The sequence below is a fragment of the Rhincodon typus genome, chromosome 34 (assembly GCF_021869965.1).
Source record: "Rhincodon typus isolate 14 chromosome 34, sRhiTyp1.1, whole genome shotgun sequence".
Classification (NCBI taxonomy): Eukaryota; Metazoa; Chordata; class Chondrichthyes; order Orectolobiformes; family Rhincodontidae; genus Rhincodon; species Rhincodon typus.
In genome coordinates this window covers 11,717,469-11,743,561 of record NC_063365.1, presented here as the reverse complement: position 1 = coordinate 11,743,561, position 26,093 = coordinate 11,717,469, and the positions used below count along the sequence as shown (strand labels likewise).

Below are 26,093 nucleotides of genomic sequence, written 5' to 3'. Positions count from 1 at the left end.
CAACATCCACAACCCGAGCTACAAATCTACTCCAAAACCTTAGAGATTAATAAGCCTGCTAAATTGCTTTCAACTTCTTGCTGAGCTACTTTAAGACCATTCATGAACTACATGTGCTACCCATTTGTTTTTCTTCTTATGCGCAGTGCTTTGCACCTTCATACTTAGCATTTAATTTGACCTGTCATGATCTTCCCTTTGTAGATTTTTTGCTCAACTTATCTGAAGTGCTGTTCAGCAGTAACACTGGCAGTGTGTCATTTCATCCAATTACAAGTTCAGAAATTCCTAGTTTGCAGTTTGTACCGCTAGAAGATTGTAGAACTTATGGGCTATTGCATTTTGTACAGGAATACACCACAACTAATCTAAAGTGCCCTGAACCTGCGGGAAGCCAGCTATATTGGCAAAACCTACAGCCTGGGCCACAGCACTGACCTCTTCACAGGGAAACAAGATGAAGCAATGTGACCATGCACAAGTTACATCAGTTAACATCCTTGGTACATTTATGGATTGAAGATGAGGAGATCCTACACAGATCCCAAGTGGATCCTTGGAGATACCCATTAATTTAAACATTTAGTGCAGCTTTCTTCTTGACAGCACCAGGATTGGGTGGACCCCACTCCTTCAAGTTGCTGGTCCTGCTTCAGCCGATGGGATAGTTCTATGAGAGTGTCTTGAGATATTCTCTGTCTGTGACAGAAATGCAACTTGCTTTGCTGAAGGAAATAGCATAGAGGACAATAGATTCTAGATTTCCTCTACCTCCCCTGCAAGTCCAAGGGGATCTTCAGCTGTGGCTTCTTCATGTGGAGGCTATTTGGCAGCTACTGGAAGTTGCTGCTGGTCCTGGGCTTGGCTGACCCGTCTGTTCCATCTCAATTTTTCTGTGCTTTTGTTGCATCATAGCAACAGTAACAATGATGCTTGGTGCAGCTTTATCCAATGTACCTACATGGGGAATATCAGAAACAGAACAGTTCATTCACATCACATCCAAATGAGAGTTTGATGTAGTCCTCAATACAGTGGGATATGGAGAACTCTAAAATGGAAGGCTAGATTTGGACCTTTGACATCGTAGGTGTTATTCCAATATGTGCAGCACAAGCCAGAGGAGATTGTAAGTGCGGTAGGATTACTGAAACCTTTGCTCACCCCCACATGATAGCATATTGTCAAATATTGACCATTCAAGGTGAGAAGAACTCAGCTCCATGCTCTTGAGACCTTGGATTGTTCTTGTGAATTGTGGCCCATAGATAAGTCTTTTAAGATCACTTGCCATTACTTCTGCTTCACAAAGATGCTAATGATCATAATCTATAATGGTCAATGACATGATGAAGGTTCCTTGTGGCCAGGATTTGTATTCCACACAGCTGTAAGCATTTCACGTGCAAGGTACTATGATTACAAATGTCTTGAACTTGTACTGTATAACTGCCAGCTTAATGGAATAGTATCTTGAAGGACATCGCATCATTCACAAGTCACAATTCACATTTTCTGCCAGGAAAAAAAACGTACTTCGCTCACTCTGAGTCTGGTCACAGCTATTTTCCACTTTCATTGCACATTTGGATGAGGATGGAAGGCAACATGGGTCACACTTCACAGACAGAGTCGTAGGTTCAACATGATAATCTCGTTCCCCCACCCCCTTGCCCCCAGCATACACACACACACACACACACACACACACGCATCTGCCTTCCTTTCTTCCTCCCACTCCCTGTTGACACCATTAGTTCTGAGCTTTTACACATTCACACTTAACTCTCTCACTTATGTGTTCATCTTCCAAAACTGCCCTTTGAACTGCAGCCCTGCAGCTTAGCCATGCCAACCATTATGCTAAATTGACCTGATATAGAAGTTAGGTGGTGACCATGAAGAACCTCTCTCCTGCAGTGACTGATGTCCTCCAAAGCACTATCATCTCCCATCATTTTATGTTGAGTTGCCTCTCTTCGCAATTATTGTACCCCCTGCATTCCCACATGCTGCTTCCAATCCCCACAATTAATTTCCACAATTTCCCTATAACAGCAACCATCCTCTGATAATAGCCCAGCCTTTACTTTCAGTGAGCAGCCCCCAAGAACTGACTTTGACCCACTCCCTGACCAACTTGGAAGAAGAGCTCCGACCGATGGGTGACCAAAACCCCTGACTGAAATCTGAACAGCTCCCTGACTGATTTACCACTAATCCCTGCATTGGTTGCATTGGACCTCCAGGAGTGACTGCGACCCACTCCCCACACTGTAGTGGTATAAAACCGCTGACCCTGACCATCCCAAATGAACGATTGCCTGTGTCCAAGCTGCTGGACTGAGATCAGACACTGCCCTTAATTGACTGTGATGATACCCCCTGACTGACAACATTCCACCTTGACTTGTCTGGGGTCTACCCCACTTTTGAGATGTTGAGGTGTTTGAGACATGGCCATTTGTTGGAAGTACATGCATTGTGTAATCTGCTGGCTCGTGTGATAGGTGTGACATTGATGTAGCATCTTGTACACACCCTTCACTGATAACTACTGACATCCAGGACAAGCTGCCTGGCTTTGTCTCTGTTAAAAGGCAAGGCAAGACAGAACTACAGTGAGCCTTTAAATTCTGAATGAGGCCGCAAAGCACAAAAGGCAAGGCAGGGATCCTGTGAGCATTCAAGTAAATATGAAGTGAGTGAGCGTGAAGAAAGAAAGTGAAGAACCCTAAGGTGCACCATGGTCCAATGCAAATGACTTCCTGTCCCTTTGCATAGTGCAGCCTGGCAGGAGCATTGCAATGTAAAGTGTTGGGGCATTCCAAAGTGCAGCATTGTAGAGGAGAACCCTGTTCCAAGTCAGTCTGAAATGTGCCATAGTGATGTGGTGAGGCTGGTGCAAGTCTGCTGCCATCCTCCATCGAAAGGAGTGCAGGTGGTCGCTATCCCTGAACATGCATGGAGATGCTGGTGATTGATGGCCAAAAGGAAGGCCCAGAGAAGCATGCAGCAATCTGGAACCGCCGTGTACACACTCTGACTTTCATGTTGAAAATTGTTCCTGTCTAGTTTCTGGTCTCTGGGAGAATAAAAGGTTGCTTATAAATGAGGTGAGAAGAGGCACTAACGAGATGCAAATAGGCTTTTCACTTCTCACTAGTGAGATTTTCAACTTTCCATTCAAACTTTGGATGAAAAGTAGACATTTTATTCTTAGCACCAAGAATCTAATTTTTTGAACTCAGCATATTTTCTCAACTGACTCACGATTGCCTGTGTCATTCAAGTGCTGGGAAAATTCATCCCATTGTTTTTACTTAATTCATGGACGAGCCAGATTTTGCTGTTAAAAAAATTAGAATTTCAGGTCAAATGAACACATTTAAATCTCTTTCAGTAGTACCAGTACTTCAATATTTAGTGTGTGTGGTAAACTGTAAAATATCACTCATTGTTAGAAGCACATATTTTATCTGTGGCCTATTGACTCCTGTTTTTATGATTTTGTGGTTTTTACTTTATCTGAGATACCCAGATGGAAATTACGATAACAATTTTTGTTTTTTCACAATAATACAAACAAGCTTTATGTAGTTTATAGTGAAAGATTTCAAGAGTCCAATTGCAGTCTCACAGCATAAAAGTTGGCAGCAGTTTGACTGTTTTTGAGGTCGCTGTTTGTAATGTGTTAAAATAATTTGCATTGGGCAAGTATCACATGTCAAAAACACCCTTATGGCTGTCCATTATGAAATGAGCAGAAGTCAAAGTCAGCAACAATATCACAGGGTGATGGCAGACTACAAGTAAATTAACAGTTCAAGCATTTTGTAATGACCATAATGCCCTGAACTGTATTTTTGCTACAAGACGTTCACTCAGCCATCCAATAGTATATTTACAGCCTCATCCACTCTATGTGATTGACTTTTTTGCCACTTTTTTTTAACTGATCTGCAATTTATCACATTCATATATGAAAAATATCAATCTGTGAGAGGGATATGGCTGGCATGGTCCATGGAACCAAGACTTGACATCAGTAGATTTAAGAGATAAAGAATAAGTGAAGGATAACAGAGAAAATAATGAAAATGGAATAAAATGAAAATGCTATCAGGCCTTACAAATAGCATAAAGTAACAGTATAGAATAAACTATAGCTGGCCTCAGTGTTCCTGTGCTAAGAAAGTGAGTTTGGCCATGTTCCCATCTATAGCCCAACTGAAATTACACATTGATGTAATGTTTAGGCTCACAACTTGAAAAATAATCTCTTGGCTAATGTACCACAGGGAGAAGTTGGAAGTAGGTAAACAGAATAAATCAGGAGAAAATAACTAATTACGTTTAAGAATAGAATATATTCATTCAGGCACTGCTAAGTGCCATGATATGGGACAATTCAATGGCATAATCAGCCTACTTATTTGTGCACAATGGTCCAATATGCAATTTATTCTGACAAAGTTTTGTTAAATGCAGTAATTACTACAATTACTTGCTATAATTTATCACAACCCATTACAACTTGTTTTAAAAATAAAAGTCATAGGTACACACAAGAATAATTATACATAGAGAGAGAGATGAATATATGGCTAAAGTAAAATTTTACAGTCAGTAAATCTCCAACCAAGATGATGAAAAAAATGTTAACATGTTAAGAAATATTCAAAAAATAAGTTTGATTGGTGAAGACAACTGGAAAACAAACTGATCATGAAGAATTGGGATCTTACTTTTAACTAAAAATCAAACAATAAGGTCTAATAATGTTTTCAACAATATCAATCAAACATATGGCATCAGCTACCAAATGAGGATTTATGTTATTTGCATTTGTGTTGTAGAATGAGTACTTGAAACTTATTTTAAATGTATATGTTGTAAGTTTGGTGTAAGTGAATTTATATTATTAAGCTGTTGGGATAAAGGTTTTGAGATACATGAAAACAATCTGGTCCTGAGCATCTTAATGCTGAAAATTATAGTCTGCACCACAGAAACGCAAGAACATGGTTGTCCAAGATTCACCTGTCTAGCATCCACATTCAATCTTCCATTAATTTTGGCCATACTGTGATCAAAAAGCTCTTGTTCTGGACAGTGAACACTAGGGTCCATGAACAGAGTGCGTTGTTTTTATTTGAGTACAAAGTCACTGGACTTTGCTTCAATTTGCACTGACTTTCATACTACCTTCAGGCTGGTGAACATTCTTTGTATCAGATTAATTTTGTAAATCATCGTGTTATGGTGCAGATTCTTTATTAAAGGGCATAGAATGTGTTTCCTTTTGAATAACCCATGACTGTTTTATCTATCTTAGGTCATTTTGCGACCAGTATTCCCATCTGAATCCTGAAATTCGTCTCTTGTTAGAGGAAAAAGATCAAGCTCTGTTAGCCCTTCGTGAAACTATGGAGGTAGGTACAGTAACAAAAATAGTTTAATTTTGATGCAAACTATATAATGTTCAATTGGTATCATTAGTAACAGTTACAATGGAATCTGTGCTCTATGTTATGGAACTCTGTTGAAATTCTCAAAGGAAACCCTAAGCTGAGAATTGCTGGAGACGCAGTGCGACAGTAAGCAAAGCAAAGTGTTTTGCAGTGCAAAAAAAAAGCTTAGACATATAGTTATATTAAGATAGCTATGTTAAATAAAGCACATAGAAAAATGTAGAAAGAATGAGTTGGCTACCTGTCTCTTATATAAATAGATTTCGAACAAAAGAAAAAATTGTTAACAGTCAACTTTCAAAGCTGTGGCACAGCTTTAAGAAGACAATGTCTGTAGGCAAGCCAAACACTTGTAGGCCTGTTTTTTTTTAAGGTAAATGGCATTGTGAGGGAGCATCTAACAGAACATAATATAAAATTCTGCAGCGGAATCATTATTGTATAATCCAATGGTCAGTTGAAGCTTATACTGTCCAACGTCATGGCCTTATAAAGCAGCCCCATTTCTTCACTGTAAATGCTACTTGTTCTGTACTTAGCATGCGAGTATGAAATTATTGTATACGTTGAAATAGTGGGTGATGGTCAGGAGTGGAGAAATCAAATGTAGGCAGCAATGAACTTTATTTATTACCTGATTCCAATGTGCATTATTGCAGGTTTTTTGACCAGCTAATCATGATCCAATTCATTTAAATGTAGAATCAGTCTGATTGAATACATTGTTTAAACATAGCACTGCTGCTATCTGGCCACTTACGTCATGATGATAAATCTTTGAATTCCAATGTTGAACCCTACAGAGGAAGGGCTGGACTAGTGCTATGCAGTGTGTTAGTATTTAGACTCAACAAAGCAGTGGTAAGGGAAGCATGGAGCAGGACAAGCAGCCCTAGTTCATAAAATGAGTCAAATCCCTTTTACCTAACTTGTCTTCTGCGTACAACATGTAACACGATGTCAGTGAGTGGGAGGGAAAACCATAAGCGTGATGTGCTGAAGAAAGAGGCTGACTCTTCCTGTCCGGAAATAAAGCTATGCTTCATTCAACGGTCATCATCTCATGGAAAATCACTCTTCAGTTGTACTGATCTGACTCACATTAAAATGTATTGTTAGATCACCTACATTTTACAAATTAACGCAAGATTCCTCAGACCATTTGCTTATCCTACACAAAAAAAAATGCTTTGCCAATTACTTTTTCATAAATGCACTGCCTCTTTTACCTCTCGTAGGATTACAAGAGAATTTATTATGCATTAACAAGATCACGTACCCCAAAATTATATTATTAAATACCAGAATATGTTTGCTTAACACTTTTTTTCTGAATTCTACATGTGTATATGTGTTTCACATAATAGAAATAATCTCTCACCAAGTAACAAAAGGAAGACTTTCAGGTTAAATATACAGGGGTTAGTATATTTCAGTACAATTTCTTTTTGGGGGTCAAAATCTAACCTACTACGCATTGACTAAGTAGAGTGGTGAAGGTGGATTCCATAGGAGGTTTCAAGAGAGAGCTGGATATATATTTGAAAGTGATGAATTTAGAGGGCTGTGGAGATAGAAGAGAATGAGACCAGCTGGGTAGCTCTTTAGGGAGCTGGATGGGTCGAATGGACTCCTTCAGGACTGTAAAATTCGATGATTCTATTCTATGAAAAGACCTTATAAACTGATATTAAAAGTGAAGCAATACTAAATAGGGACTTCCTGTACCAGGCCCGCTGTTTGGTTGTGATCAGAGGGTGGAGGTCTACAGCACATGGGCTGCAACTCATCATCAGCTTCTCAAGGTCAATTGAGGATGGGCAATAAATGCTGGCCTAGCCAGCAATGTCTATGTCCCACCAGTGAATAACAAGAATCACAAATGAAACCCCATTCTATATTATGACACAATGTTAATTTAAATATGTTCTGTATCTCATCCTAATTTCTGTTTATAAAATTACTATCTTCTCTCTGTAAGTTATCTTTTTAGCAAGCAAGCATTTCGTAGCATTGTGTTTGTAGCTTACTCAGTAAAGTAAAACCTTAAGCTCTTAGTATTTTAAACAGTGAAGACCTCTGGTATTTGTCTACACACAACTTACATTCCTTTTGTTTGACTCTTTCACTGACACATCAGTATATTTGAGGAATCAGTGTTTCAGACAGCTTTAACCTATAATCTTACTTATTCTGTTCAATGGATGAAATTGGCCAAGTATTTTAAACAAACCCAACCTACGATTAACAGACAAAGGCAATATTCAATGATAACTTCACAACAAAGTGAATCTAGAACCGTGCAAAGACCTGTGTGATCAATCAAAAGTGGTTCAGGGAAGATTAATCTTTCCCCTTGCTAATCTGATGTTACACAGGAACAGCCATTGGTAAGGGTGGTTGGCATAGACGCAGAATGAGATACATATTTTGCTGCAGGTATCATCATAGTTGAAGGCTTAAATTGGTAACTGGATTGTTCAGTGACTACAGTGATATAATTATGATCATTTATTACAAAGGTAATTGAATACAAAAGTAGGGAGGTGATGTTTCAATTATACAGGGCACTGGCGAGCCTGCATCTGGAGAACTCTGCACAGTATTGGTTACCTTATTTTAGGAAACAGGTAAATGTGTTGGAGGCAGTTCAGAGATGATTAGCTAGACTAATACCAGAAATAGGCAGGTTGCTTTATGAAGAAAGGTTGGACAGGCTAAACTCATATCCACTAGAGTTTAGAAGAATAAGAGATTACTCAATTGCAACATATAAAATCCTGAGGAGTCTTGTCATGGTAGGTGTGGAGGGGATTTTTCCTCTGATGGGAGATCTAGAACTAAAGGTCACTGATTAAATGTCAGGAGTCACCTGTCATTTCAAACAGAGATTAGACCATTATTTTTCTCACAGGAAGTATTGAGTCTTTGGAAAGCTTTTCCTGAAAAGGTGGCAAAAGTAGAGGACCTAAATATGTTTAAGGCAGAAGTAGATAGATTTCTTGTTGTCAAGGGTTGCAAAGTTATTAAGTTAGTCAGGAACTTGAATTTAAGGTTACAGCCAGATCAGCCATGATCTTATTTCATGGTGGAACAGGCTTGAGGGGCTGAATGGTCTACTCCTGCTTGTGATTCAAATGTTTGTGTACTGCTTGAATTGAAGCTTTACCCAACATGTGAATGACATGGCTAAGTTGCATAAGCATATTGTTACCTTATCTTATATCCCCATGAATTACATGGGTTTGGACCTCTATCTCTGACCCAAACCCAATTCTGCATTTTCTGCAAAGTAAGTTACATCATCACTTTAGACAGTTAAATAAGCTGCAGACTTTGCTTGGTGTTAAGCTGTATTTGTGTTGCAGACCATGCACTGATGTACTCATTGCCAACATAATATTAATGAGATGTAAACTGAACAATATAATGTGCTGCTGGTACTGACTCCATAGTGTTTTTAAGCTTCCAGTGTTCAAAAGCTAAACCACACAAAGCAGTAAATATGTGTTCAAGTTATTCATTTTATTCTGATTGTGGGAGCTGGAGGATTCCTTGTTAAATTCCTTGATACGTCTGTGTTCCATAATAAAAATTCAAATGAAAAACTGAGACAACTATAGAATATATGAAATGGGAGCAGAAAAAGGCCATTTGGCCCTTCCAGCCTGCTATACCATCCAATAAGATCAATACTGATTTGTTTGTGTTCCTAATTCTACATTCCCATTCACCCATGATAACCTTTGATTCCATTGCTAAACAAAAATCTCTCTATCTCCACCTTATAAATATTCAATGACCCCACTTACACTACCTGCTTAGGCAGAATTCCAAAGCCACACAACTCTCTAAGAGAAAAAAATTTCCCTTTGTCTCTGTCTTAAAAGGGGTGACTCCTTATTTTTTCATGATGTGGGCAAGTTTGGAACTAGGAAACAAAAGTACATATCCATTCCACATTCGTCTTGTCAACACTATTCAAAACAATATATATTTTAATCAAATCACCTGTTGTTCTCCTGAACTCTAGTGAAAACAAGCCTAGTCTGTCCAATCTCTCATCATAAGACAATCTGCCCTTTCCAGTTATCAACCTAGTAAACATCCTCTGAGCTACTTCCAAAGCATTTACATCCTTTCTTAAATGAGGCAGCCCAAACTGCACACAGTATTTAGAGATATGGCTTCACCAATGCCTTGTACAATTGAAGGATAACATCCTTATTTCTGTGTTCAATTCCTCTGATAATGAAGGACAACTTTCCACTTAAAAACAGAAAACATTGGACAAACTCAGCAGGTCTTGCACTATATATGGAAAGACGAATGAAGTTAATGTTTTCAAGTCCAGTATGAGTCTCCTTCACAACTGGATTCAGCATTCCATTATCCTTCTTAATCACTTGCTGTAACCTGCATACTAACTTTTTGTAACTCATGCACAAGAAAATTTAGGTCTGTCTGCACCTCAGAATTCTGCAGTTATTCACCATTTAAATAATGCTTCTTTTTTATTCTTCCCGCCAAAGTGAACCACTTCGTATTTTTCCTCATTATGATCCATCTGGCAGATTTTGCTCCACTCATTTAACCTATTTGTAACAGTCTGCAGCCTTGTTATGTTGTTTTCACAACACACTTTTCTGCCTATCTTTGTGCTATCTGCAAATGTAGCCACATATGCTGAAATGTTGTTCTTCATTTTATTAGATACTGCAGATGAAAGTGCAGAGACTTGAACATCTGGTTCAGCTGAAAGATCTCCGAATTGAAGATCTGACAAGACATTTGAATAAGCATAAATCACAGAAGACGATGAAGTGACAGCAAGTAAAGGGGAAAAAAACAGGAATAATTAAAATCTCAATGGAAGAAATGTTTGGCAACCTCATATTCATTTGTTTTCAAACACCTGATGAAATGGGATGACAGTAATATGTTGGTGTTTTCACTCTCTAAAAACAGATTGGCAACGCATTTTTCACAGAGATTGGAGACTTCTTAGATTACTTTGTCTTTTAGAATGATGGCAGAACTGTGTTGTTACACCACTCATCTGACTTGTTGCGACTTCAGGAACACATAGAGAATTAGAATACAATTTATTTTTAAATCTTAGTACTTAATAAAACTTAGAGTGGTTTGTTGTAGAAGGTTACTTTATTGAGAAAGATTCTACTCCTGGTAGGTCTTAGTGCTGCTAGACATGTAATATTTAAAGTGTTATTTAACATAACAAAATACATATTTGTGAATAAATCATATTTTGTCTAGTTGTATATTTCCCACATTATTGGAAAACACAATGCATTTTATAACTTTCATTTAAAATTCCATGATTTTAAAACTGACGTGATGGAACATTACAACCTAATTTTACCATGCATTCAGAATTCTGTCTGAGTGATGTTTCACATAATTTTCATAATTCTAACTTTTGCTGGTAGATATAACATAAGACAGGGTGGACAAAAGGGGAGTTAAAAGGAAAACCTCCAGATTGGAAATGTATTCCCTGTTATTGAATGTAACAGTGCAATATACAGAAAATGGAGATTTCATAAGGTATTCCTATCTGCTTGAGTATTGAGAAATATTAAACTTTTTGACAAAGAAATGACTCACATCTGAAATAGAACATGCAAGAAGATGGTTATGAAGACCTTTTCACTCAAACAATTGTGATTCTTGCAAACGACAGTTGTGGATGCTCCATTGTTGAATATATTTAAGGCAGGAATATTCAGATTTTTGGTCTCTTCGGGAATCAAAGGGGACCAGGCAGGAAAATTAATTTGAAGCCCAATGAGGAACAGTGGAGAAGAGCAAGCCCAACCACATGGATAAAAGTGACACAGAGATAGTACGGACACAACAGGGGAGAAATGGGAAAGATTGAGACCAGCAGGAGATAAAGGCAGAGCTGAAGCAACAAGAATGTAGCGTGGGAACAATAAGAAATAGTGAGATCAGCCACAGGAAGAAAAGAGGCACAGAGGCCATGTATTTTTGCCAAGAATGTGTCTTCACTGTATTTCAGTATCACAGCAGGGATTTATCTCCACCAATGACCTGGTTGTTTCTCAGCTGCTGGATGATCATTTCATTATCATATCTGACAGGGGTTATAATGAGGTGGCAGTGGATAGCACACTGTGAGGTGGAGTGAAGGGTATCAATGTTGAGGGCTGTGTTGTGGTTGAGGAGACCATCAAAGCGATCCTTCCAACAAGCACTGACTACTTCTCTGTCCTTCACGAGCACTACTCTGTTCCTGGCTTTGAGTTGCAAAGGTCCTTTGGTGCTTGGGTTGTAGATAGCCTTGACTGCCTTAAAAAAACCCATGCAAGTCATGGCTTTGGTGATTTGCTGGATTTCCCTGTGCTGTTCTATCCACAATCTGTTCTTCATGTCAAAGGCATTTTGTTGACCCTCAGCCTTAGTAGTAGATGGGGCTTCATTTCTGACACTCTCAGGATTTCATTGCCACAAGCTAGTGGTTCACGTTCTTCATTTTAGACATTTGGAATAACAAATACCAACTAGCTATTACATATGAATTTTTTTAAACTTCTGACCAACTGGTTCATGATTGAAGGATAAAACCTATACCAATTGGTTATTTTGACAAATTCTACTCAGAAAGGAACTTGAGACCCTAATCTCTTACTTAGACTTCATTTCTCCAATCACGTGTGGTACCATGGACACTGATCCAGGTCCATCAGGGTGGATATGTCAAGAGTGAATTAGCTGTGACGATGTGATTCTCCTGTGCTCAAGGTAACAAGAACATGTTAGCATCTGACATATAGCTGCAGTTTCAACTGCGGATTGAGATTAATGCAAAATATCGTGGATGCTGGAAATCAGAAATAAAAACAGGAAGTTCTTAAAGTATTTGGCATGCCTTAGGGAGAGAAGTGCTTTTGGTTGGTTATTCATCATTCGAATTGAATAAAGACAAATAGCACTGAACTTAAGCCAGCTAAAAATGAGGGAAAATAGTTAGCTGTATGTAATTAATTTTAATAAAGTGCCATTTCTCTTCCATGGTTAGGTTCGTGTCTGAATGTTGTTGGAGAGGGAGCATGTGACACCCACCAATACTCAATGCTTTTAGAGAAAAGTTGGCATCCCATGGGGTGGAATGCTTTATCTCCCCTTCCAATTGAGCACGATGGCTCAGTAGTTAGCACTGCTGCCTCATAGAGACCTGGGTTCAATTCCACCCTCAGGCGACTGTCTGCATGGAGATTGCATGTTCTCCCTGTGTCAGAGTCGGTTTCTGGGTGCTCTGCTTTCCTCCCACAGTTTCAAGTTGAGCAGGTTAGGGTAGATTGGCCATGCTAAATTGTCCATAGTCTCCAGGCATGTGTCGTTTAGCTGGGTCAAAATCCTGGAATTCCCTTCCTAATAGCATTGTGGGTCAACCCACAGCAGGAGGACTGCAGCAGTTCAAGAAGGCAGCTCACTACCATCTTCTCAAGGGCAACTAGGGATGGGCAAGAAATGCTGGCCAGCCAGCAACGACCACATTCCACAAATGAATAGAAAAAAAGATGGATTAGCTATGGGAAATGCAGGGTTACAGGGATAGGATAAGGGGATGGGATGCTCTTCAAAGGGTTGGTATGGACTCAATGGGCCGAATGGTCTGCTTCCACACTGTAGGGATTCTATGATTTTTCTATACATCTGCTTTCTTTCCTTTGAGTTATAGAGGCACTTACAGTTCAGGAAAACATTATGCTACTGTGTTCATAGTTTCTGGATCTCCTAGTCATTCTTGGCAAACAATCTTGAAGTTTTCTGTTTCCTTGCAAGTGATGTTTATGATGGATTTAACACCAGACCAGGCACTGTGGACATTCTGTGGTTCCTGTTAATTAAGCATCATCAGGTTGACTGGGGGTGCTGACTGATCCGGTCTTCACAGAGTCAATGAGTTCATTAACATTGAATTTCATGCGGCAGCACTTCTGTTTGCACTACTGTTTTTGGACCATGCTAAGGGACATAATAGATTGGATTAGCTGATAGTCAGTCCAGCAGTATTGAGTTCTTACTGTGGTATGGGGAATGGGAACACCTTTGCAGTCCCTCCCTTGGACAATGATATGGTCAAGCATGTTTGAGAATGTTACCATTGAGTTTAACATTTGCCTCTCTGATGAAATAGGGTGTTTGTTGTAACCAGGCCATTTCTTCTGGGAATTTCATCAGGAGGAGGACACTTTTGGTGTTAGCTTTCCTTCCACCTTTCTTGCCAATTACGCCTTTCCCGAGGTTTGAGTCCCTCCCAAATCTGGTATTTGGAATATGGGACAGCAGATGGTCAAGGCTGGTGTAAAATTCCTCTTTGGCCTCGTCATTGCTTTGAGGATTAAGGCATGTACGCTGCTGACAGGGTTGCGCTGCTTCTGGGCTAGAGTGAGCATTCGTGAAGGAGCCAACCATTTTGCCCATCTCCGACAGGGCCAGGTGGAGGTCAAGTGCAAACGGCTGGCAGAGTGTGTGAAAAGCTGAGCATTCCACTCACCTACCTCTTCAGACACTACCTGGCCTCCCTGATGACAGAACGTGTGGATCCAGCACTGGACTGCTTGTTAATCTCCCTCAGGACCCACAACCTCCAAGTGAAAGAAGGGTTCTGAGGGGCTGCTAAAAAAGAAGGACCTGGAGTAGAAGTTCAGCCAGAATCATGTTGACTAGAGAGTAGGCTCAATAGGCTGAATGGACTATTCCTGCACCTATCTCTTGTGTTATTTTATGATTTATCTTTGCTATAACAGGAGAAGCCCAATGATGAAGCAACGTGTTATTCAGAAAGCAAAGCCTCTAGGGTAAAACTTATAAACACACACATCTGGCAGCCTGAGAATTTGTGTGCATTCCTGTAATTTTCCACCAAGAATCGAACATTGGAGAGGGCTGATTCTTGCCTATAATTTTTGATATATACTCCCAGTCAGTATTCCCTCTAATTTTTCTTTCTACCACATGCCATCTGAGGTCCATGTGCAGCAGTGACCTCTGGAATTGGCCGATTGCCATGTGCAGAACACCAAATTGGCTGTGTGCATGTAAAGACATACAGCTTAGAGGAAACATTGCTCCCAGTGGGAAAAGGTCCAGTAACTCATACTTTAAAAATTTATCCCTGTATCTCACCCTGATATACTGTACTAACTTGCAAAACCCAGTGTTTGATTTACCCAAGGGATGAAAGTCTTACTGGCAAGGCCAGCACTGTAATTGTCCTTGACAGGGTGAACATGAACTACCATTTTGAACCACTGCACTCTGTGTGGTAGAGAAGGTCCTCCAACAGTACTGTTAGGGACTTTGAACCAGAAATGAGGAGAAATATATTTCCAATTTGGAGGTAGTGGTGTTGCTGTTGTTCTCTGAGGTAGTAGAAAATGTAGGTTTGGTAGATGTTATTGAAGATACCTTGGTGAGTTGCTGCAGTCTATCTTTTAGATAATACACACTGCGGCCATTTTGCTCTGCTGGTGGATAGGGTATCAATCAAGTGGGTTGCTTTGCTGTGCATGGTGTTGAGTTTTAGTTTTAAAAGCTTTGGAATTTTATGCAAGGAAGCAGAGAGTATTCCACTACAATCCTGATTTGTGCCTTCTCGGTGGTGGAAAACTTGGAGAAGTGAGGAAGTGAGTCACTCGCTGCAGAATTTCCAGCCTATGACCTGTTTGTGTAGCTGTAGTATTTTTGCAGCTGGACCAATTAAATTTCTGGTTGATAGTGATCCCTAGGATAATGATCATGGAGGATTCTAGGATTCAATGGTAGTAATACCACAAAGAGTTGAGTAGACGTTCTCTTCTTGAAGATGGTCAATATGTGGCAATTATGTGGGACTACTCTTACTTATCACTTAACCACCTAAAACTTGATTGTTATCCAGGTTTTGCTGCGTTTGGACTCAGACTGCATCAGTATACAAGAAACTGTAAATAAGACTGAACACTTTGTAATCATCAACACTTCTGACCAATAGTCTTGTATAACTGTGTCTTTTCTATGTAATGCATTTCATAACATGCAGTTTCCCTGTATGGATTGATTTGGATCATATGCTTCATCCAAAAATATGGCTAAATCCAACCTAATCTGTAACTAGCACTTTACAGGAAGTGGTGTCAGCAAAAACAAGGGCACGATACAGTAAACTGAACTATGCTTTCATTATTCAGCACTCCACCAACACACAGTCATTATGCCGAAGGAAATGTTTTGTCTGATGAATTGGTTAGCTTTCAAGGTCTCCAGCTGTCCATAGGAATGTGAGAAACCAGTGGCTCAAGCTTTCAAGTCACATGGAAAACTGGAGTGTTAGAACATTGTTAATAACCAGGCTCTTAGTGTGATTGCTATAAGCGACTCCAGTTATTAGACCTGGAACTATGAACATGCAATCATGTTTCTCCCTGTATGAAGAGATGTTGTGCTTTTTATGTGAATTGTTTCCATGTGTCAGAAATTAATAAAGCTGGTATTTCATATGATAAGCAGCAGCTCCACTGAACCCTGAAATAAATAGTTCATTGTTAGTTTTTTTTTAAGTCAGTCTCCAACGTGAAGGTACTTCAATGTGGCTTAGTTTGTAGATTACTAATCAGGGCACTCCTTAAACTTGGCAGACTATTGTTGGTGGTTACTTTGCTAGCCTTAATCAGGACTTGCAAGATCAGTTCTAGTAGGCATGACCCAAACCTGAGTGTATACTGTACACTGAATCACTTCAGCCACGTAATCAATTCTGCCAATTCAAGCTGCTTGTGCTCAGGAAAATTGAAAATGAGTGCGCTGCAAGGGCCTGAGGTTCCTTCACCTCAGATAAGATAGGCTTCCAAACTTTGCTTAACCTCTATGTATTTATCCAATAATAAAGGGGACTGAATTTGGTGCACAACTGTAAGGAATTCATACCCATTTTCCTGCAAGTTTTGCAGTGGAGAGCAGTTGGAACTTACTTTCTGAAGACCTACTATTGACATCATCAATGCTCTGCTCTGAAGTCTACAGAGTTGAGATCCCATGCGCCAGGTTTATGGCTTTGCACTGAAGAGATTCCATTGCATTGCTGAGCTCAGAGTGACAAGTTAGTGAACATTACCATATGGTGTGAGTTTGTCTCCAACAGGGTGTTTTTTAACCTGATGTGGCAATATTTACCATTTTTATCTCCTACGACATAAGAAATGTGGTGTGGGCATCATGGCTTTGAAAAATCCAACAGTCCTGGATTACCCTTTTTAAAATTTTTCATTCATTTGTGGGATATGGGCATTGTTGACTGGGCCAGTATTTAATGCCCATACCTAGTTGCCCTTGAGAGAGTGGTGATGAGCTGCCTTCTTGAACTGCTGCAGTCCAATATTGTATGTAGTAATTACATTTCTCAGGCACATATGTGGAATTCCCCCTCACCAACATTACTGGGACAATTGATAGGAACGGTACAGGTCAGCTCTGGATTGCCAGCATATGACCAGGTGAACATCTGGAATAGAATCATAGAATCCCTCCAGTGTGGAAACAGGCCCTTTGGGCCAACAAGTCCACACAGACACACAAAGCATTCCACCCAGACCTAACTCCTCATCTCCATTTCCCTGAACTCTACAGGCAATTTAGCATGGCTAATCCACCTAGCCTGCACATCTTTGGATTGTGGGAGGAAACCCACACAGACACAGGGAGAATGTGTAAACTCCACACAGACAGTCACCCGAGGATGGAATCGAACCCAGGTCCCTGGCGCTGTGAGGCAGCAGTGCTAACCACTGAGCCACTGTGCTGCCCCTGCATCCAAGGATGGCATGGTGCATGAATCCCAATGTCTCCTGCCAGTGGTCAGCACTTCCACTTACACCTCCCACTCAGTGAATTATGAGGAGTGGACTGGCATAGGCACCAATAATGTGGTCAATAGGCAATGTGTTTGGGAAGAAAGCATGAGAAAGCTTGCCAGATCTTGCAGAGACAAACCTAGCATAAAAATCACCAAAACTGACACCTAGCTGATTTCTGCTAACATTCAGCCCGAAGAGATATCAATCTGTTATTGTTTAAAACAAAATCTACAATTTCTTTCTCCTGTTCTAACAAAAGAGAAGGAAAATGCACATGATTCTAGTGATATAGTGTCAATAGTCACTTGTAATTTAACAAATACTGCACAAGTTTTGCCTTCTGGCAAAAGTAAAGGAGGAAAGAAAAGCAATGAAGTAGATCTTTGAAGTGTATTCATTGGTGTTCATAAATAATCACTTATCAATTGAGATTGGTCAGAGGCAACATCCACTCAGATAGATTCTTTGTTGGAAGACCAAAAGAGACGGTGAACAGTTGCTGAGTCCCACAAAAACAGAAGGTGCCAAGTTATTATCTTTATTTTCATTAGTGTCATGACTAAATAAATTCTTTTTCGCATAGAAACCATTGTTAGTAATGTTAGCAAGTGATTGCTTACTGCAATGGGGTGGCATTGATCTGAATGCTAAGTAGCAGGGATGTCACCCCACTTACAATAAATAGGTTAGTTGAAGTCCAAAAGCAGCCAAAGGGAGAATGTGTCAAACGTTTGTCCAATATTATCACCATCTGTGATTTCCAGATCATTGTCTTCTAAACTTCTAGACATATTTAAATGGTAGTTAGGTTGTAAAGTTTTAAATTTCTGCCTAGATGGTTTGTGGTGAACAAGAGGATCTATCTCTTCAAGTTGAAGGAAAGCTTTTGTTTCTGCTTAAGGTAGTGATTTGTTGTGTATGGTATGTGATTTTGTAAAACGAGGTCTTAAACAGCAGCCTCAAACATGCAGTTTTGACCATAAATGTTTTATTGTGCATTGTAACTCCTATAATTGGGAGGAAAAGCAATTTTTCAAACCAATGGAAAAATGAAGTTGGAGCAGATGAAAACTATTGACCTTTACATAGGAGGGTGGAAGATACTCAATTTGGCTCTGAAACTTTTCATCAGATTACTAACCACAGTTTTTATGTGAAACACAAATGCGAAGAATTACAAAAGAACTTTCTCCACATCCTTCTCTTTCGCTATCAATGTTATGGATTTAATTTTATTTAATTCACTCAGTATTTTATGGTGGATATGCTTGAAGTAGAGTCAGTACAGTGAAGATTTATTAGATTGATGCCTGGGAGGAGAGAGTTGTGCTATGAGTGACTGAGTAAATTGAGCGGCCGTCCTCTGGAGTTCACATGAATCAGCACAGAATTCATTGAAATGTACAAGATTTTGAAGGGGCTTTGCAGGATAAACACTGAGAGGTTTTTTTCCGTGGGAATCTCAAACACTGAGGCACAGCCTCAGGATAAAAAGACACTCATTTAGGATTCAACCCTTAATGGGTTGTGAATCTTTACCCGTTGTGGGTTCTCCATTGTTGAATCAATTTAAGGTTGGAATAGGCAGATGTTTGCTCTCTTGGAGAATCCAGGTATATGAACAGGAAAATGGAGTTGAAGCTAAAAATCAGCCATGATTGTATTGAAAAGCAGAGAGGATCGAGTAAACAGGAGTCTTTGCTCCGGGCGTACCACACTGCCGCCACCACCACACCAATGCCAGGAGTCCCCACTCTGGGCCTACTGTCATCTCGCCAAGAGTCCCACTCCAGCCTCCTTCCTCTAAGATGTTGACTTGCCGCATTGCCATCTTGAATAGTCCACTGCCTGCAGCCACGTCTGATTGCTGGAGGAGCTTCTCCGCTGCCGCTGCCACTGCCATTGCCATCCCCAAACATGGCAGGAGCCACATCTGGCACTGCCACCTCCGACTGCTGGGAGGCTGCCACCATTTCACACATGGCCCGCTCTCACTGCCATGCTGATGCCACCAATTAATCCACTAAAAATGGCTAAAAGAAAAGAAAAACGAACAGAAAAGCTAAAGGAACAAAAGAGCAGAAGAGAAAAGAAACAAAAGAGAGAAAGCACTTGAGCCCTGGGTTCAAGAGCTCACATGCAGCCCCAATACTCTGCTGCCATTTTGATATAATGATACTATTGGAGATGAGGGGTTTCTCTTTTAACATAGAATTCCTACAGTGTGAAAGCACGCCATTCAGCCCATCGAGTCCACACCTACCCTCTGATGAGTACCCCACCCTATCCCTGTAACTCTGCATTCCCCATGGCTAACCTACCTACCCTTCACATCTTTGGACGCAAACTCCACACAGAAAGTCGCTCAAGGGTGGAATCAAACCCATGTCTCTGGTGTTGAGGCAGCAGTATTAACTACTGTGCCAGATTTAATAAGAGACTTGAAAAGTTATGTTATTTTTTTACACAAGACTTAAAGGGATGGATGTAAGGGAGCTTTTAAATTTTCAAGTGTCATTCAAGGACATATAGTGGTAGATTGTTGCTACTGATTATTGAAACAGTATGGAGAGCGGAAACGTTTATCATAATTAAAAACATATCAAAGGCAGGTTGGAAAATTATTCTTGATGAAAAGAGCAGCATTTTCTGTTGCAAACCATTGGTAACAGAGAGTGTGTAAGTTCTGTAAAAAAAACAAGAATGAGATAATTGCTCAACAGAAGATAAAACTTCCATAGTCCTACCAGGCCATTGGGCTGCTCTCTCGCTAGAGAAGGTGACTGGTAGTTGTTTAATATGAGGTCAAGGTTGAAAAGGTGGGACCTTCATCATAACCTTGGCTGATGCAGGTATTGAACCCACACTGCTGGTATTACTCTGCAATCTAAATCAGCTGGCCAGTCAACTGAGCTAATCGATTTCCAAACACCAGTAAGGATTAATGTTAGAAGGTAAGAGAACCATGCAGAGGGGTGGAATTAGACTAGTAAAGTTACTGGAAGCTTTTACAGTCCCATTAACATAGTAAAATGTGTTAAGGCACTTCATTACCAGCCTGAGCCGCCATTGAGATACATTAGGAGATATTAAGTCAGGTGGCTTAACCCTTGCTCACAGTTGAGTTATAAAGAGCATCTTGAAAAACTATTTGAGAAGCATTAGGGAGGGAATTCCAGAGCTTAACATATAGATGGTCTTGAAGGAATAACGATCAATGGTGGAGCAGTGTGGAAATCAGCAATGTACGAGAGATTAGAAGCTGGCTCATGTCGATAAAAGTACAAGCACAGATTTGGGCACCAAATGGCATGTCTATGCACTTACATTTATTCTAGACCCTTGCAAATCACCTTATGATGATAGCAGCCTGAAGTGAAGGAACCAAAATGTTTTTGCACTGCTGAAATTGGATTTCAGAAAACATTTTGCAGCTTTTATTGGACATGAGTTTCACGTAATTGCTGGTGTAACTGTTCGAGTTTTTATTATTTGACAACTTAACTGCACATCATTTAGATATTTCATGCATCTAATGTAGCAGAACTTTATGAACTTGGGAGTGCTTAATGCCTAGAGTTTCAGCAACTCGATGAAAAATACACCATGAATTAGGAGGTATCAAAGTACACCACTGTATAGAGTCCTTCATATGTAGACTCACAACATTATCCTATTACATTAAATGGTGTTTTTAACTCTAAACATCACCTCATAGGATTTGGTTATGGGATGACTATATAGTTGGTTTTGGAATAAGACTTAATTCTTGTAATAATATACAAAACTATTCAAATCATTCATATTTTGTAGAAGTAATAAGATTAATCCACATTTTTTCTGAGCCTTTCTGTCATTCTTAACTATTGACTAACGCTAAGCTTAACTCAATTAGATGTTACATTATAAAACAATCACTACAAGTGACTTACCTGGACAACTTTGCAAAGCTTCTTGCTTATTTGTTTCATAAGTGGGATTATAGATGAGTGAAAGCAGCAACTTAATCTTATTTGCTTTGGCTGTTCTCTTAACTGTTGTTAACTCCTTAACTTAACTCTTCCATTCCACCATTGTCTGTTGTAGCTCCTGCTCAAATACCTTCAAAGTGCCACTGCCCTATCTTTCTTCTTTGCTTCTGCCACTTTCTCTCTGAGAGCAAACAGCTATCTTTTAAGAACTGTTGGTAGCAGATTTCCATTCTGCAGTTGACTTTCCTAGCATCAGGTCTGTGATGCATTACCAATTAATAATGTGGCATTGTCACTGAACTAGTAATCCAGAGATCCAAGTGACGCTTCAGAAACCTGGGATAGATTCTCAACAGAGCATGTAGTAGAGTTAGAATTTTAAAGTATCTGGAATTCAAAGTCTAATGATGATCATGAAATCATTGTTGCTTGTCATAAAAACTCACCAGATTTATTCATGCCCTTAAGGTATCTTACCTAATGCTATCTTACTTAATAAGATATGAGGGCATGGTGTTCCTTTCTTTATTCATTCATGGGACGAGGGCATCACTGACTAGGCAGCATTTATTGCCCATCCCTAATTGCCCAGAGGGCAGTTAAGAGTCAACCACATTGCTGTGGGTCTGGAGTCACATGTAGGCCAGGTAAAGATGGCAGTTTCCTTCCCTAAAGGACATTAGTGAACCAGATGGCTTTTTCCGACAATTGACAATGGATTCATGGTCATCATTAGACTGTTAATTCAAGATGTTTATTGAATTCAAATTCCACCTTCTGCTGTGGCAGGATTCAAACCCTGGTCCCCAGAACATTATCTGGGTCTCTGGATTAATAGTCCAGCGATAATACCACTCGGCCATCGTAGTATATTAGCAGGTATAGATAATTGGCTGATAATTGGAGCCAGAGTGTTAGGATATCAGAGACATTTTCAGGATGGCAACCTACAGCTAATGGAGCGCCACAGAGATCAGTCCTGGGGCCATAATTATTTATAAATTATATTAATGGCTTGGATGAGGAAAGCAAATGTACTTGAGCTATGTTTGCAGCTGACACAAAAATAGATGGGAAAATAAGTGACAACAATCACAGAATCCATAGAGGGATGTAGACAGGTTAATCGCTTGAGCAAAACCAGGCATATGGAATATAAAGCAGGAAAATGTGAGGTTATGCACTTTGGCAGGAAGAACAGGCGAATATTATTTAAAGGAAGAAAGACTACAGAAGCACGCAGCATGAATCACAAAAATGTAGTATCCAAGTTCAGCAGGTAATAGGTGCAGAAAATGGAATGTTAGCCTTTATTACAAAGAGGATGGCGTATAAAAATAGTCAGGTTTTGCTAAAATTATACAAGGCACTACTCAGACCATAGATTAAAAACCGTGAGCTTTTTTGAGCTCACAGTTTTGAGCTCTTTATCCAACGAAAGGTATACTGGCATAGGAAGCAGTCCAGAGTAGGTTTACTAATTTCGTCCTAGGTATAGAGGGACTGTCTTGTGAAGAGCTGATGGGTAGGTTGGGCCCGTACTTATTGGAGTTTAAATGAATGAGAGCCAACCTTTTTGAAACATATAAGATTCTTGACAGGAGAGATGCAGAAAGATTATTTGCCCTTGTGGGACAGTCTAGGACCAAAGGGCATCATCTCAGAGTGAGGGGTTGCCCATATAAGACAGAGGTAAGGAGGATTCTTTTTTCTCTCTCAGAGGGTAGTGAATCTGTGGAATTCTTTAGCACGGAGGACTATTGAATCTGGGTTAAGTATATTCAAGGCTGAGAGATTTTTGATCAGAAAGGGAATCAAGGGTTATGGGGAAAAGTCAGGATTGGAAATTGGAGTTGAGTATTATCGGTTCAATTATGATCTCATTGAATAGCAGGACAGACTCAATGGGCTGAATGGCCTATTTCTGCTCCTATATCTTATGGTCTTAAGGTCCTCATTGAATCTGTCCTCACTGGGTTTGAGTCTTAACTACCCTTTGGAATGGCCTAGCTAGCCGTTCAGTTGTGTCAATTTGCTAGAAAGTGTTTTAGAAAAGAGAATTAAACCAGACGGACCAAGATAACAGCTAGAATTTGGGGGGAGCATGTGGCAGTTGGACAGGCTCAGCTTACATCTGCTGGAGATGAGAAAAGTAACAAGTGACAATTGAAGTACATAAAATCCTCAAGTGTCTTACAGGGTAGATGTCAGGACAATGCTTCCTCTTTTTGGAGAACTAGGATTAAGGGTGACTGTTTCAAAATCAGGGATTGCCCATCCAAGACAGAGATTAGGCAAATTTGTTTTTCTCTGTGTCCTATGTTTGAAATTCATTTACCATGTTCAGTTAGGAAGATGTGGTCGGTATAGTGTAATGTCTCTAGCCTAGTAAACCAGAGATCTGGGCTAATACTCAGGGGGCATGGGTTCAAATGACCCACCTTTGCAACTGGTGCAATTTAACTGCAATTGATAATTCCAGAATATAAATGACGACAAGGAAGCTGTCATTGATTGTCATAAATACCCATCTAGTTCACTAATGCCCTTTAGGGAAGGAAATCTGCCATCCATACCTGGTCTGGCCTACATGTGACTCCAGTCCCACAGCAATGTGGATGACTCTTTACCTTCTGAAATGGGCAGTTAAGCCACTCAGTTCATGGGTGATCTAATTTTAACCTCAATTCCATATTCCAGTCCATCCAGAAGAATGTTTCACTTTCCCTTGCTTAGCAACATCTGAGCCAGAAAAGTATTCACTGACTCTGCTGCCACCATCTTTTCAGCTAGAGAGTTCCAAGGCTCACAATCCTCATATATACCTGAAACAACCCGAATCATGGTGCTCATAAACACCATTTCTTAGGAAATCAGGGGATTTTTTTGGTGAGGCCTCTTCTGGAGTACTGTATGTAGTTCTGGCCGCCTGGTTATAGGAAGGATATTATTAAACGGGAGAGGGTTCAGAAAAGATTAACCAGGATATTGCCGGGAATGGAGGGCTTGAGTTATGAGGAAAGATTGGATAGGCTGGGACTTTCTCACTGGAGCATAGGAGCTTTTAAATTTAATGTTGATCTCGCTCTCTGTGCACCTTCTCTGCAGACACTGTACTCCTCGAGATAACAAGGTGTAGAGCTGGCTGAACACAGCAGGCCAAGCAGCATCAGAGGAGAAGGAAGGGTCTGGGCCCGAAACGTCAGCCTTCCTGCTCCTCTGATGCTGCTTGGCCTGCTGTGTTCATCCAGCTCTACACCTTGTTATCTCAGGTTCTCCAGCATCTGCAGTTCCTACTATCTCTGAAACACTGTGCTCCTTGCTCTGTTTTATTACCCTCATGCATTTTGTATCTGCCCATACTGCACACAGGACAAAACTTTTCATTGTACCTTGGTACATGTGATAATAATAAATCAAAGCAAATCAAATCAAATCAGAAATGTTGAGGGGGGACCTTATAGAGGTTTATAAACTCATGAGGAGCGTAGATAAGGTGAATAGCAAAGGTCTATTTCTTAAGGTAGCGGAGTTCAAAACCAGGGGGCATATTTTTAAGGTGAGAGGAGTAAGATTTAAAAAGGATATGAGGGGCAACTTTTTAACACAGAGAGCGGTTCATGTGTGGAATGAACTGCCAGAGGAAGTGGTGGATGCGGGTACAGTTACGTTTAAAAAACATTTGGATAAGTTCATGAACAAAAAAGGTTTGGAAAGGCCAAAAGTAGGCAGGTGGGACTAGTTTATTTTGGGAACATGGTAGACGTGGACTGGTTGGACCGAAGGGTCTGTTTCTATGCTGTATGACTGTATGGCTCTAAGTAATGGCTGAGCAGGCAGCCTGACTCAACACTGTTGGATATGGCCAGTCATTTGGGCTGGGTTGCTTTCAGGTCCATAGTTGTGCATGCAATGTACTGGCAGGTCCTGACACTGCTCGGTGGATGACAGCGTGTAAAACCTTTAGTTGGTTAAACTTCAGCAGGACCCTGGATTAACTGGAGTACCCTGAGCCTCACTGTTTTCCAATCTGTATCAATTTGATCTGGAATGAAATGTGTGTGTCCCAATGGGAGGAGAACATGTACCTCATATGGTGCAACCAGAAACTGTACTGACAGGGATTTCACAGCAGCTCAGTTCAGCAAGATGATGGGTTTCAATGTGTGCAGGTTACCTGGGCATTCAGTAGAAAGCAGAGAGAGGCAGGATCCCCTGGGAAAGTAAAGGCACATTCAATATGGTCATCATTATTAACTTATAAGAATCATAGAATCCCTACTGTGTGGAAACACGTCATCTGGCCAATTGAGTCTACACTGACCCACTGAAGGGCATCCCACCCCACCCTATAATCCTGCATTTAATCCATCTAGCCTATACATCCCTGGACACAATGGGCAAGTTAGCATGACTAATCCACCTAACCAGCACGTCTTTGGACTGTAGGAGGAAACCCATGCAGACACAGGGATAATGGGCAAACTCCTCACAGACAGAGAGTGGAATCGAACCCAGGTCCCTGGTGCTAACCACTGAGCCTCCTTGTCACCCTTGTCTGACAATTCACGGTGAGGAAGAGGTAAACGTGAATTGTGAATCACCACAAGTTGCTGGATAATTGGTATTGCTCCATCGTTAGCCTCATGCAAATTGGAGTTAATCCTTAACCATTCCACAACTTTCAAGAACCTGCTGCTATTGAACTAATAAAATAAACTAAACCTGCCAGAGGAGGTTTAAGCCAGTTCTTGACACCATAAGGA

General features: G+C 40.3%; 2 protein-coding genes across 2 annotated transcripts in view; both read left to right on the top strand.

The window, feature by feature from the left end:
- spef1 (sperm flagellar 1) overlaps positions 1 to 10,861 on the top strand; it is a 34,052-nt gene extending 23,191 nt beyond the window's left edge. The window contains exons 6-7 of the mRNA XM_048616289.1: positions 5,339 to 5,435; positions 10,188 to 10,861. Coding sequence (XP_048472246.1) covers positions 5,339 to 5,435; positions 10,188 to 10,301 — 211 coding nt within the window. The 3' untranslated portion in view covers positions 10,302 to 10,861. The remainder of the gene's footprint in view (positions 1 to 5,338; positions 5,436 to 10,187) is intronic.
- Positions 10,862 to 13,799: 2,938 nt separating this feature from the next.
- The window catches only part of LOC125486847 (gamma-tubulin complex component 2-like), a 41,910-nt gene continuing 29,616 nt past the window's right edge, over positions 13,800 to 26,093 (top strand). Inside the window, exons 1-2 of the mRNA XM_048616187.1 lie at positions 13,800 to 13,990; positions 14,273 to 14,323. Of these exons, the coding sequence (XP_048472144.1) occupies positions 13,800 to 13,990; positions 14,273 to 14,323 (242 nt within the window). The remainder of the gene's footprint in view (positions 13,991 to 14,272; positions 14,324 to 26,093) is intronic.